A 15189-nucleotide genomic window follows, 5' to 3' on the forward strand; every position below is an offset into this window, starting at 1 on the left:
GACTGTCTTATTGTCCACTGTGACCTTTACACGCATATTGTTTTAGATATTGTGTAGATAATGAAGGTTTTGCGTTGTATTAGATAGCATTTGTTGTCGGCCATGGCCTTCCCTTTCGCCACAGCAATAATTATGAACAAAAAAACACACACACACAGCACAGCCAATGTAGAGAAGTGTGTGAAATATGAGTTGTGATATGTGTGTCAATAGTCGCAAATGTATGCCATACGATGAATATTAGTGCCAAATTTACGGGAGTGCCATCCAAAGTGTTCAACATAAAAAATTCATTACATAAAATAAAAGGAACATTATACAGCTTATCCTGGCATCACCTCTTTTTGGCACATTTTTTGTTCTCTATTTTGCGTAAAAAGCTTATTGTGTTAAGAGGCCAAACCGCAAGCAAACATCCAACCCAAAATCCATGCTGTGATGTTATTAGTTTTTTAAGTGAAAAAAAAAAACAAGAATGTCACAAATTAAAAATGAAATGATGCCAACCATTTTACAGCTGCTCTTACGCTCACTCTTTTCGTGCACGAAATTTTTGCCGGGATGTTATTCATTTCAGTAATAAATCAATATTGCTTGAAGCGTGCCGTGGTTACACACACACAGTCTCCACTATCCGCTCAACAAATATCGTATAAACGAAAAAGCGAGAAGAAGGAAAAGATCACAATATATTTACGACAACATCGCATAGTCGTTCTAAAACGCGAATCACATAATCATGCATTATGGCTTGAGCAAAATGCCTTGCATGCTCAAAAGACACACACAGACACATTATTACTTTTCCGTTTTGGCATCTATTCAAATATTCAATGTGCACATTTCAGAACAAATTAGATGCGATAAATCATGTGTCGTTTTGTGTATATGTGTATGTGTATGGTTAGAAGAATGAATATGGACGAGAGATCTGGTAGTTCCTGTCACACCACATAGAGTGTATTTGATCGTAATAGCAATCTGAGGCGTTATGTTATTAGTGTCAGTGTTTTGTGGTCGACATGACCAAAACACATACGTTTCTCGATTGATGAATTACGTGAACGTAACATTGTTATTGATCGATGTGGCGGTCGTCATCAGTGACTGAGTGAATCGAAAGAGACCGAATCCATGAACACAAAGATGTGCTTGCCATCTATATTGGATGACACACAGAAATTGTATTCAACCATTTTCGATTTTCCGGACGAAAGTGCAATCTTAATCTGCTCATCAATAAACTGAATCTCCGTAATCCCTCATTGTAATGCAAGTATCATGTGTCACAGATGTTACAGTATGAACAACATTTGATGATTTCGAATGAAAACGAGCTGAAAGAAGAAATGAAATGTCACAAACGACTTATGCATGGAAATTAATTTTCATACGGAAATTCCGATGCTTTCAAATCGGAAAACGATTTGTTTGGATTGTAAACGATTCAAAGCATGCAACATTTTAACCGGAATTTGATTACCCATCCTTCGTATCAAATAAACTGATTTTTTGGATGAAATGAAAAAAAAAACATTTCGAACATTTTGTGTGTGTGTGTTGAGCATAGCGAGAATCATTCAAACTTTGATTTGATTTATTTGAAAAGTTTCGAGCAAAATCAACTTGATTCAAAATCAAATTGTAGCAACTATTCAAAAACAACTTAACCCAAATACGTGCTCAATGTCAGTTAAAAAAAAGAGTCTGGTATGCTATTCATCTTATGGTCGAAGTGAGGATTTTTCTTTTCCATTTAAATGCATGCTTCAGACGTAAATGACTTATTAATTTGTTGAAGGAGTGGAAATTTATCAAGTCAACATCCAAAGGCGATTGAAATTCTTTTTGATCATAACCGTATCGAATCTATATGTGATATTTAGCACACACGTGCACTAATTAATCTTGTGATTTGACCTTTTTCTAGCATCAACATCAATTTGTTGACGTTAATCCATTCGGTACGGGTACGGGTAAGCACAAAAGTAGTACGAGGATATTGGGGTGTGTTACATTATTATACATAGATGGTTTCTCTTTTCATCTTTCCTCAACTTTTTTTTCTGCCATCTTTGCACAATCAATAAAAAGTGATTGCATGGCAAACCAACCAATAAATTACTAGTTCTAGACGAAAATGTTCCATACTCGTTGTTTTCAGACTAAACCTATGTCAACGCCATTGATCGATCACTTCTTTAACGCAAGTGGGAATAAGATTATCTTTTATGGTTACACTTAAAGATGCATTCACTTTGCATCGCATCAAGGTACCGGCGCACACAAACTGATTGAGTTTCATGCGATTTTGTTAAAACAACCTTTTGAACTGGAGATCATACGTTTTATAAATCAAAAACACACTGGAATGAATGTTGGCTGGTTGGTTGTTGTGATAAAGGCTATAAAATATGTTAAACGTGTCTAAACATCATTATTTATGATTCTTCCCTCCGGCTAAATAACAAAGTCAATGGGAATTTTCTTCGTTCAATTTTCGCACCGTATATGCATGGCTTTCTTGTTATGCAGATATATGTTGTTAGTCCAATACAATTTTTCAGTTCAATAAAATTGCATGAATTATAAACTAAAAGAACTTACTTTCTGAACGCGTAAGCAAGAAGCGTCTGCCTTTGAGCAACAAGAGTCTTCGAATAATTTGCATAGAATATTGATATCAATATTGTTTGTGTCGGTTTTACGGGTATGTTATTCGGTCGTCAGATACTTATGAAAACGCGCATATTGGGCTTTGTGCACTGCATAGTATAATGTATCACACACTTTTGAAATCGTTTAAAACCTAAGTCTCTGTAAATGATATCCTTTAGTGTAGTGCCTACAAAGTGCCGATGGTCTTTAATAGGTTGTGTAACACAACTTGTGTTTTGATTACATGCATATCATCGTAAGTAACACAGCAAAAAAATTTCATGAATAAAAATCCATGAGGTATTTTTTTGTAGCTTTCAAATTGAAATGCTTTGCACAGATAGGTCTTTGAAAAAACAATTCGCTTCACATGACTCAGCAAGTTTTTTATCATATGTATGCTTTATCCTTTGTATAGTATGCAATTTTTTGTCCCTTTTTTTCATTTACGGAAAATGTTTGATCTCAATTTATACCAAAGGAACAAAAAAACGATTCTGTTACATAAAAAGTTCCTTTTTTTTGGTTTTGTAAAAACCAAACCACATCGGACAGCGTTAGGTATAAATGTGAGGACAGGGTATATGTGAAAGCAATTGCAAAATAATAAAGTAAGACCAGGCGACAAAGGTTACATTTTTTTTCATTCACATCGTATATATGTAATGTTGGCCTACATTGTGACGGAAACGCACGCAAACTCTGAACAAATCACACGTCAATTAACCTGGTCAGTTGCTATTTTTTTTGTCACCGGTCACTTTCCGCCTCATTTTTCTCCCACTTGCTGATTTATTATTAGTTTTTTTTTTGTTTTTTCAACACACAAATTTCCATAAAACCATGAAAATTATCATCCACATACTGTATCATGAATGAAAAATGAACCATTATTTTTGATGAGTGTCCAGATCATGTTAATCAAATAATGTTGACAATTTTTTTTTTCGCCGACTATTATTATGTTGGCAGTAATAGTAATACATGACATATGAAATACGAACTTTTGAGTTGGAATTTAGCTAGAAAAATAGGGTTTCAACTTAGCAAACGAAAGCATTTGAAGCTGGTGACGCTTGAAATATTTCTTGTAAATTGTTTTCACGTAAATATTGAGCATGGCAACAAATATGCACAATCGATATGCATACATATAGATTAATTTGAAATAAATTTCAACAAAGTCAGAAACATGGTTAATCGTTTTATCACGTAAAAGAATGTACTATCAGTCATGTTAAGCGAAAATAATATCAGAAATTCCATTAAATATTATATAGTGTGGATGGAACATGAATTTCTAGGGGATGTATCTGTATGCGTATATCGAATACAATTTTAAATATATGCAGTTTGTATGCAACTTATTGATCTGATAGTCCCCTTCGCTGAAAATGTCCGAGAATGCAAATCGAATTCATCATTATGAGGTCATAAACGAAGTGGCGATGATGAATAAATAATGTGACTGTTTGATCGAAAACGAATGAAAATGAAATAAAATGCATACCATTGCGGATGCCGTGACAAATGTCATCCCCTTTTTATGTAATATAATTTTATCTGAAGGAATTACAATGAATGTCACGGCACGCAATATTGCGAAATCAACATACATAAGTTTTAATTAAAATTGCATTCAAAACAAAATGTTGAACAATATATTGCTACTCACTGTAGTTTAAACAGTCAAATAAAATCGGTTTTCGGAATACAAATGCCAAAAAAAAACGCAAGCTTTCCAAAGTTTTTTTTTTTTATTTAATTTCAATCAAAAAAAAAAAAAAAAAAAAAAAAAAACAAACGAACGTCCAATATAGCAATGTTATCTTTTAACATGGTTTCAAAAGCTTATGGCTCATGGCCAATATAATTGTGTTCACCAAACGACAGAAAACATTTAAATCGACAGGCACAAACGAAAAACTTCACTATAAATGGCGTATATTCCACCTTAAATCTTTGTTTGACAATGAATACAAACATGCGCCAGGATTTTCTATGTCGAAAATAGTTTTGGAATCGAGTTTTTCAAACTATGCAAATTGTGTGTGCATTTCCCGATCGATCGAAATGTCAGGCGAATTTTCATTTAAACAAGGCATGGGATGGAATGGAATGGAAAGGATGTTCATGTTGAAATGTTCTTATCATCAATCGAAGTGAATGTGGTGATGCAAAGTTTGGAATTGCAATTTGCGGGTGAATGCTTTTCGCATGTCAACAAATGAGCAAAGTGAAAATGAGAGGATTTCCTGAATATCAGCACCAAAATGCTTTTTTATGCTGACTGTAACAAGGGCGGAAATGATTGTTATCAAACGAGAGATGGAGAGAGAGAGAGAGAGAGAGAGAGAGAGAGAGAGAGAGAAAACGTATCAACCTTGTCGTTTGTGTAATGTGAAAAACATTTTTTATAGTAAAATCGACATTCGGATTGTAACGCAACCCTTCGTTTTGCTTTCAAATTATTACAAAAGCATCGTTATCAAGTACAATAATTGGAAAGAGCATGACTATTCGGTGGAATCATGGGTAGAATAGCGTGTCTCTCTAACATTTGCGTATATTTTACTAATTCGGAAATCGTTGAATTTATTAAGCCCAAAAAACATTCTAGGGAAGTTTATATTTTCTTTTATTTCGGAATATGTTGAGATGTTAATAAGCAAGAAAAAAATCTGAATAAAAAAGCAATTGATTTCCGCGTAAACAAATAGCTCGGTCGTAAGTTTGCGCGTGATGACATAGAGCAGAGATGATTGTGATTGAATGTCAAATGCGGCATTTAACCAGTTTCATAGGAATACGTTTTTCCTGTTATACGAAAAAAAAATCATTTTGCCTGTAAAGAGTTGATTTTTTAAAATTGCATTATTGAAGGTTACCATCATTTCGTTTATTTCAGACCATAGACAAAAGAAGATATGAAATCTTTTGAAAAATCTGCAAAATGTTACAATTAACAAGCCTTTTTTGAACCGATATGTAAATCAAAAGTCCATTTCTTTTTAGAAAAATGCCCGAAATACTATCAAGATGTCTTATCACACGAAAAGAATGACTACAAGGAAACTTGGCACACATAAAAAAATCCATTGCCTCAAAGTTGCCAAGATTTCAATTACAATTACATTTGCTTAAACGTACGAATCCTCATCCCTCGTAAAACGCCAAAAAATGCTTGTTTCAAGAAAAACTTCATCACATTTCTGACAAAAAAAAATGAAATAAGAAAAAAAAGATCGAGATTTAAGATGTAAAGAAAAGGCGAACATATAGAAATAAAGTGACAACATGAACACAACAGTAATAAAAACCGTAAAATTGTATGAACCACCAGAGAAATTACATTCTGACGAAATCACGAAAATTTGTTTCGAAAATAGGAATGGTTGAGGTTGAGTTACATGATTTATTTCGTTTGCAGCATCATTCTGACATTAAACCTTTTCTTAAACGGATTGAAGAAACTGATTCGCATTTAAAGTGACATTAAACGCTTTGCTCAGCACAAAACAGAATGAGATGAGATCTTTTCATTGTTGCAAGTTAGCAACTGGCATTGGTTGCTCAAGTGCTCATCGTGCATGACAATTGTTGATTCCGCTATCACAGCATTCGCATTCATAGATGTCAAGCATTGAATCATTCAAATGATTTCTTCAATTTACTTTTTTATGCACTCGAATTACTGTGCTCTTTCTCTTCAGGCGACACTGCTTCTATTTCATCTTAATTTTATTTTGCGTTGAAATCTTTTCGTAATAACAAAAGGATGGAAAGAAAAGCACTATTGCATTTATAAACAAGAAATGATTCCATATTTTTAATGATGGATTTTTTTAAATGTTGGTTGAATGTGCACACAAGCTTATTTCTGGTTGTGTCAATCGTTTGCATCAGTTCGTTAAAAATAATTGGAAGTTAATTCCATCAAAAAAAAAAAAAAAAAAAACAGAGAAACATTGTTATTATTTCCGATGTTCTTCCTTTCAAATTCAACAAAAACAAAAAAAGGCATGAGAAACTATAGCCATCGATTAGTTTATGCACAATTGGTTGAAACTCGACCAATTTATCATTCGAGTCAATAAATTCTGGAATACTCGCAATCTAGTTGCATTCATTGAGTTAGCTTACTCTTCATATATTTCTATTTTTCCCTTGATAACATTTACTGTTTCAGTTATTTCACAGAAAAAAGCAAAAATGATAGTATTTTACGATGAGTTTCCAATCCTTTAGTCCCAAAAGGTTAAATCTGCTGAAAACTAACTTTCCCTCTCCTCGAATGAGCGCTTACAAAATATGTAGTTTTCCACGCTTCCTTGTCATGTTGTGTATCGCGTTGACCGGAATAAGCTATTTTGAATGCGCCTATAATACATTATTCGATATTTTGCTAGATTGGGATTAAATCACCAATAATTGACTTCATTTATGTTTCACACTTTATTCCGATTTCATCGTTCTATCCATTTAATAAGTCAAATAAGTCACTCAAGCGTATCGGCCGAACGTTTTTTTTACACATTTTGTGAGCTTTCTGTATTTTTGTCTCGTATATTGTTTGTTATTATCCACAGTAATCCAGCGTATTTTCCTTCAATCATTCTTATCGGTTTATTTGGTTAGAGTGTGGCATAAACCTTCATTTCTCAATTACCATAATTTTTCTTTGTCGCGCCTCGTTTCCAATTTTTTTCTTCTATCTCTTCAATTTTTATTCGCACCAATAGAATGGTTACTTTTCGAAACGAACAATGCGAAGATTCGAACAAATTGAAACTGCCAACAAACGTTAAACTCTGTAATATGCCTCTAATGCAAAGCCGAAAGCAACATAAAACCGGGGGAGCGAAAAAAAAATATTGGGATTTGATTTTGGCTCAGAAACGGTGATCTTCCATTCGACGGTTTTTATGTTGAATTTTGGTGTAAATATTTTCTTTTCAATATAAAAACGTTAAAAAAAGAAGTGAGAAAAAAGACGAGAAAACCATATTATTGAGATTTCAGTGGATTCACTGTGAAACCATTTGCTGAATTATACATAAAAAATGACTTTGATAAAGTTTCTGTTGAGTTTCCGGTAAATACTCTCGATGGAGGGATGAAAAATCGATAAAAAAAGGAGAATCACAATTGAATATAATGACTTTTTATAGCATGATTGCATAATCATTTCGCTCCGGCGGACGATTTCAGATTGGTTCTTCATTGCAAAATAGTTGTCTGAATGTTCAACATTTAAATGTCTGTTTCATCGAAAATCGTAACCCCTTTTTTTCGATTGTATTTTCCATTTCCCAAGAAAACAGATGTCATATCTCTCAACAATATTTATGCCAATCCAACAACAATACTCGCAACTTGACGACGAAAATCTTGCTTTTGCGAGAGTTTATTTTTTGTTGTTGTCGACTTGTTCGAGGCGAGAAAACAATTTTTAAGCATCATTGTCTAGTTAGATTGCCAATAATAATACCGAAACACTGAAGTACAAGCTGAAAAATTTATTCAACACTCAAGCTATCCAACGAAATGAATGCAAACGTAAAACGTAATGGAATGAATGAACAAATTATCTTCATTTCTATGTTTACCATACTTTGAATATTCTTATCTTATTCCCTTGTTTTTGTTAAATTTTGCCTTGCAAATCTTCATAGTCACACGGTGCACATGAATTTGTTGGATAAGAAAAGACACACAAAATATGGTGCTGTAAATTACAAAACGAATAAAATGAATGTAAACAAAAATTCCCTGGGCGATTTAATTGCCAACAAAATACGACGGTTTTGCAACGATTTCACTGTTGTCGAAACGTGTAACACGTTACGTGTTTGCATTGTGAATATTTTGCATGTAATTTTTCATTCATCTCATGCCTAATTTAATCTTGAAATCGTTCATTTCGTCGCTGGTAATGCATTGAAATGGCCAAAGATCGATTGGCTAAACTTGGATTGTACACAGAATATATAGGACAAGGACAATGTGCATCACACGAATGAAGAAGAAAAAAAATGTCGTTAATCATGTTGAAATTGGCAAATTTTCCAAATGAAATGATAAGATGTGACATCCGATTGGCAATATCGAGCATTAAAATTTAGTGCCAAAAGAGGATGGCCAATAGAGAAATATATCTAAAAAAAAATGGCAATGTAGATAAATGTACACATTGACTGTGTTATACGCTGTATAGCATAATAGAAATTCAAGACGAGACTCAAATGCGGCACGAGAGATAGTGAAAAGAGCGATAGACAGAAAATCGAGAGAGAGAAAAAAAGATTATTTGAGTCGAGAGATAGAGTGATTCATCGGAAGCACGTGGAAGTCAATATTTCAATCGCTTACACTCAATACAGCATTTAAGATATTAGCGGTGAATTCTTTATGGGATAATCCTTGTTGACACTGGAATAAAATCGAGCCAACTATGCGTTGCAAGATATTTTGAAACAGAGCAAAAAAGAAACACAGTCGGCTAACAATGAGAATGACACTTTTACGACTTCAAAAGTGATTTATTTAATCTCATTGTTGATTTTTTTTTACTGATTGTGCATTTTCCTCTGCTGACATTGTATATTTATAATTGTTTCCAGTCTGGAGGCTATTTGCCGTGGTTTATTGGAAAATTTCTTCGAAAAGAGCAAATGAAATGTTTGGAATTTGGATGAGATACATTTTTTTTTTCACTTCGATTAAGAGAGTCAAGAGTGGAAAAGGTCAATTTTACCTTTTGTAAGGATAAAACTAAATAGATTATAGTGCTTAAATGGAACACGTTATTTGATTTATCAAGCACCAAAATGATTGAGACAACTACATTCGGATGAACAAATTCAGTCGGAAAACAAATATGCATTGACCCATTGAGCTGATGAAGTGGTGTTTCGGCTTCGCATTCCCAACACTCGACCTCGTCCAATATTTATCTCACTCAAATGGTCACATAAACGTCTAGCACAATGATGTGTTGACCATTGAAAAGAGACATTGAGCAAACGAACAGACGTGAGCCTCGATATTGAGCCACAATCATTTTTTTTGCAATGCAATAGTGTGACACGTGAAAAAGAGGCTAACATTGAGAGTTTATGGAGTTGTTCAGAGATGATTTGGTAACATCTCCCAAATGGTTGAAAACGAATCAAATCGTTTATACCACATATTTACTCTACTGTCAAAAAGCTGTACGCAGATTTACCCTTGTCTTTTTAATAAACCGGCCACTGGTATACCACAGCTGCGTAAAAATCTTCAGCCACACGCATGTAAAAAGTGAATTGGCCAGTTGAATAATCGTTTTAAAAGCATACGTACATGTGCACCAATTGCTCGCATTCTTTTATTAGTTGGTCGAGTATCTCTCTCTCTCTTGAATACAATGTCATTTAAAAAAGAGGGAGCATGTTTTCTCGATTTATTTCCTCATCTTCAATGAGGTTTGATGAATTATGGATGGGTACATTCTCATTATTGAAGATGGCAGGTGGTTCTGGTTTGTGTATTTCACCCTCGCTTGACCTACCTGGAGCGCACCACAGCATTACCACTACAATGTAATTGAATAAATGCCCTAGAAAAAACGAACGGCAACAACAACAGCAGGCATCGCACGCAAACCCATACTGATCCTAATAATAATATTTTGTATTCTTGCATCATAAATAGCACATTCCAATGTGTATTGTGGTAATTACACAATTCTCAGACAATGATCCACTCAACCAATAAAACAACATAACAAAAAATATAGTTCAAACAGTGAAATTGAGTGAATATGTGCAGTGTATAAAAAATAAAAGCAGAATATGCTGATAACGAAACTAATTCTTGTGCCAGAGTTAACTTATTATGCATCGCAGAGAACGATGTGATAATGTAAGGAGCTGCCGGTGTATGCGATAACGAGAACGATGTATGTTGAAATTAACACAGGAAATAAGCTTACTTGTGCACACACTTTTCTAGTCTCATAATTTCTTTTTCTCAATGGCTCGTCGTATTCTTCTGTGCACAACAAGATTCTTGCAAGTTGAATCGCATACGGTGTATGTGTATGTACGTTACATTTTCCATCTGAATGAGCTTTTGTCGTTTTATTACCATTATTGTGGAGTCATTATTCTCTCCGCATATACATACCTCGTAAAATGCTATACAAACCTTATTTTTTTGTTCTCTTTACGACTACAGTTGAATAATACTTACATTCATTGAATCAAATTGTGGGAAAAATGAAAGGCAAACCACACACAAGAGACAAAGTATGTGGCATTTGTATACAAATTGAATGTGTTAATATACACATCAAAGTGACACATCGATGTCACTAATTAACAGACCTAGGCTAGAATGTAATCGATCAGTTGTTGCCACCGATTGTTCTTGTTCACAGCAGTTGCATATAATCCATCGCGATAAGTGACTCAATAGCTATAAATGACCAATTTGCCTACTAATTAAAGTCATATTACTTACGTCTTTTGCTTAGACAAATTTCCAGTAGAAATAGAACACACTTTTCGAACAATTTACATAAAATTTATGCAAAGCAAATTATAAACCAAGCCACTTTTACTCAAAGTTCAAAGCTGTGTTCAATCATCAAAAACATCAAGTAAAATGCATGTAAATGCATCAGATAATTAATGGTTTCATTATCAATTACCATCAATTAGTCAAGCAAATTCTTAGTTGTTGCATTAAATACCAGGATAGATGCACTCCGGTTTTAGCTTTGATTTTGTTTCGCATACCTCATTTCCATTTTCATTGACCATGGCATTTGTTTATCTAATTCCTAGTTAAATCAACAGAGATTGCTGAAAACCATGCTTGATTCCTTTACCATGTAAATAAAAGAGTCATTTATTTATTTTGAATTTGCAAACATCAATTTATTTTGGAATATTCAATGTATTCGTGCTATGCATACTATTACAATGTATCATTTGTGTTCTTCATTAAGTTGTAATACAATTGATAAGAATTAAGAATAGCACATTAAAATATGTTGTGCATATGTAGATTAAAGTTAAGAGAAACACTGTTGTCTATTGATTTTCCGAGTTTCATTTAATCTTCAATGTATTCGAATGGTTCTGGAGCCTCTGGCTCTTTAGCTTCATCGCCCTTTGGGCCGCAGGCGGCAATTGGTTCGACCAGCTCTTCGGTATCATTTTGTTTAGCGCTGCGTTGTGTAACAATGATGCCACCAATCGACACATCCTTCAATGGAACATACGATTGACCGTCAACAATGCTGACCACCTTCAACTGTTGACGCATTACACGAGCCGGATTCTGTAAAATCTCAAAGTTTGGTTCCGGTTCTTTGCGTTCAGTCTTTGGTGCTGGTTCCTTATCTTTCGTGTCATCAGCAGTCGAGGTGCTGGCCGGTGATGCAACCGATTCCTCCTTGGCCTTAACGCTCTTTTTCTTTTCGTCTTTGTCATTGGCCGCAGCTTTTTCACCATCTTTAGATGAACCGTCGCCAGCTTTCGATTCCTTAATCACCTCTTTAACATCTTCGTCAATGTCCATTTTTTCTTCTTCACGCTTGTCAATGGTTTCGCGGCGCTTTTGACGTGCTGCAATCGACAAAACGGCCGTTGCAACCTTTTCACGTTCTTCGGCCTTTTTCTCTTCCATCGGTGCTGGATAGGCGTACAACGATGGTTTTGCTGCCGATTTAAATTCGATTTTCGGCATTTTAAGGTCCGAATTCAAGGCAATCACACAAGTTGGTGTGAATGCAAGCGACAAACAATGGGCCAATGGGAACCAATACCAGTATTGTGTGAAAATTAACATTCCAACAACCGCTTGCAAATTGGTGTGGCCAGTTCGTGACTGTAAGCTAACGGTTACATTACGACCGCCAGCATCGATAATACCTTGTGCTAGAATTGCACCAAATTTGGCCATTACGTCTTCGTGTTTGTTGGTAATTACTTCGTGATAAAGTGAACGGAAGAAGGACGTTTTTGGGCTGGTTTGATCAGTGTGTTGAATCAATATCATTGCCGACGCAATCTGAAATGAGTCAATTTGGAAAGAAAAACGCAAATTATATTTCAAAATTTATCATTATTGATGATAATGTCATGTATTTTTCGGGGCGGAAATTAGCACTCACCAATGCTCCTTGACGAACAAAGTTAACCGGATCGAATTTAACCATTGGCTCGAGTAATGCGATTGCCTCACGCAATCCAGTACCAGCACAAGCAATTCCCAATGCCATGGCTGCACCATAACGAACGTGCGGATTGTAAGATTCAGCCAGCAAAGATACCACAGATGGACATTGTTCCGGTGTTCTGAAATTACATAAAATCACGAATTACATATTAAATTTTATTTCGCCATTCACAAATACTACTTTTTAAAAATAAAATTGCTACATTTTGGTATGCATACAACATGGATCTATCGACTGCAATGAGAAAATGGCGGGAGCATTAATGTCATTTCATTAAATTTGAAGATGAAACAGTAATTGTACGGGCTAATTATTCTCAAATAACCAAAATTATTTTATACCGACCACACAAAGTTGTGGTTCATTTGGATCGATACTCCGTATCTATCTTCTAATATATCTTTGCAACGGAATGAATTTTATCGTACAGAAATGATTTCATTTATTTTCAAAATAAAAACCGAAACGGTTTTAAATTACATATTCAACCTAATGTTTTCGTTGAACATTAAAATCCGTCATTCAAACCCCCAAAATAATAAATATCCACATTGGCGTGTCATGACACCAACCGATCCAAATTATGAACGAGAACTAGAAACATTCAATGAGAATAATAACGACAGTAATTTATTATTAATTCCATTGTGTGGTTTGTCAATAAAAAATGTGGTATTTTTCATTACACAATGTTCGGATGCTATTCGGCTATTGTTTTATTCTTCAGAGCGCACGTGTGCAACTACGTAAATAATCAGAAATGACAAATATCTATTGTGTCTTCTTTCGTCAATATGGTATGTTGTTATTTCAAGCACTATTCTCCTTTTCATTTTTCTTTCTTCGTCACTTTCTTTTCACGCATAATACTTATTGAAATTCATTGTATTCTGTATGTGTATTGTGGTTCATTTTATCATCATTTTATCTCCCAATCAATGCAATAGCTTTAATTCTACGCAGCCAAAGCATGCAATGAATTTTCACACAGAACAATCGCTGTTTTTTCGCTGCTCATTTATCATTTTTTCCCCAAAATCATTTTTCGACCGAATTAGTTTTGCTGATTTTGCTATTTTTGCGAATGATGATGACTGGCAGGTTATTCAATTTTTATGTGTATTCGTTAAAAAAAAAAACGAAGTCTATATAATAGTCGACGCGATGTACGGTGGTATCGAGTTCATAACACTTTGACAGCACTCAATTAATGTTTCTGTTTCACTCTTGGAAAATAATGGCATCTAAACGGTTTATTACGCTGTAGTAGAACACCATGGATAGTACGAACAGAAGAGAGAGAGAGAGAGAGAGGTCCTCTCATCGGTTATTGAATGTATAAGTGGTTCATAGTTCAATGTGAATGAATATGCTATATTGAAAGACGAAAGCACATTATAAAGCATGTAATTCACTTAGAGAGCAGTATTAAATTTCATCGACGCACTTTGTTTGTTCGCTTGGCAACACCTAGGCAAAATTTCATTATGCGGCTAATGGACAGCTTATTTTCATCTTTTTCTCTCTTTTTCCGGGCATTTTTTCGTAAATTAAAATTATTCGCTAATTAAATTCAACAAATGACCAATCAACTTTCTACAAATGTTATCGATAATTTTTGTTGATAAAGGGGAAAAAATCAAAGCACCTTCAACTTTGAAACATTTGGCGGAAGGTTTGATTTAAACGTTAGATTGAATAAAGCCAAATTCAATGGGGGAATATTTTTTTTTTTCAAAAAGCCTTTCGTATACATTTCTTCTTTCTTTTTTAATTCACAGAAGAAGAAAACGCCAACAAAATTAAGATAAGAAAAAAAAACCTTTGTGAATGGTGAAATTGCTTTTTTTGTAGCTGCTCAAGTACGTTGAATCTAAATATAGATCGTTTTCTCTCGTCTCTAATTTATTTGCCTTTTTGGGGAAAAATATTGCTTGGTAATACGAATGTTTGCTCTTTTTTTTTCATTGCGTATTTCATAACTTAAATCGCAAGTTCATTCTTTTTTATGCATTACATCTTGCGAACTTAATAGAAATTTAAATCGATTTGGCGTCGCACCGTTTATTTTTATATTTGACTCGTTTTTATTACACTCGTTCACCACTTCGCTTCGTCGATACAAGACGTTTTTCATAATACATTCGCCATAGTCGCTTCGAATGTTACGATTGTTTACCAAATCATGGAATTCATTTCACACAGTTTATTTCTCTCTCTCTCTCTCGGTATTGGCTGTTGAATGTTCCCTTGTGAAATGCTCTTCGTCCATATTATCGCCATTCCGTTTCACTGGGTAT

At 34.4% G+C, this 15189-nt stretch overlaps 2 protein-coding genes across 2 annotated transcripts in view; one reads left to right on the forward strand and one right to left on the reverse strand.

Annotated features, from left to right (window-relative positions):
* LOC116344669 overlaps positions 1–15189 on the forward strand; it is a 114927-nt gene that overhangs the window by 64513 nt on the left and 35225 nt on the right. The window lies entirely within an intron of this gene.
* Positions 11553–15189, reverse strand: part of LOC116344667 (26S proteasome non-ATPase regulatory subunit 1) — a 64785-nt gene continuing 61148 nt past the window's right edge. Inside the window, exons 8-9 of the mRNA XM_031773311.1 lie at positions 12824–13007; positions 11553–12720 (exon numbers count right to left, since the gene is read on the reverse strand). Of these exons, the coding sequence (XP_031629171.1) occupies positions 11761–12720; positions 12824–13007 (1144 nt within the window). The 3' untranslated portion in view covers positions 11553–11760. The remainder of the gene's footprint in view (positions 12721–12823; positions 13008–15189) is intronic.

Source organism: Contarinia nasturtii, unplaced genomic scaffold (assembly GCF_009176525.2).
Source record: "Contarinia nasturtii isolate CC-2019 unplaced genomic scaffold, AAFC_CNas_1.1 Cnas_scaffold_1101, whole genome shotgun sequence".
NCBI lineage: Eukaryota > Metazoa > Arthropoda > Insecta > Diptera > Cecidomyiidae > Contarinia > Contarinia nasturtii.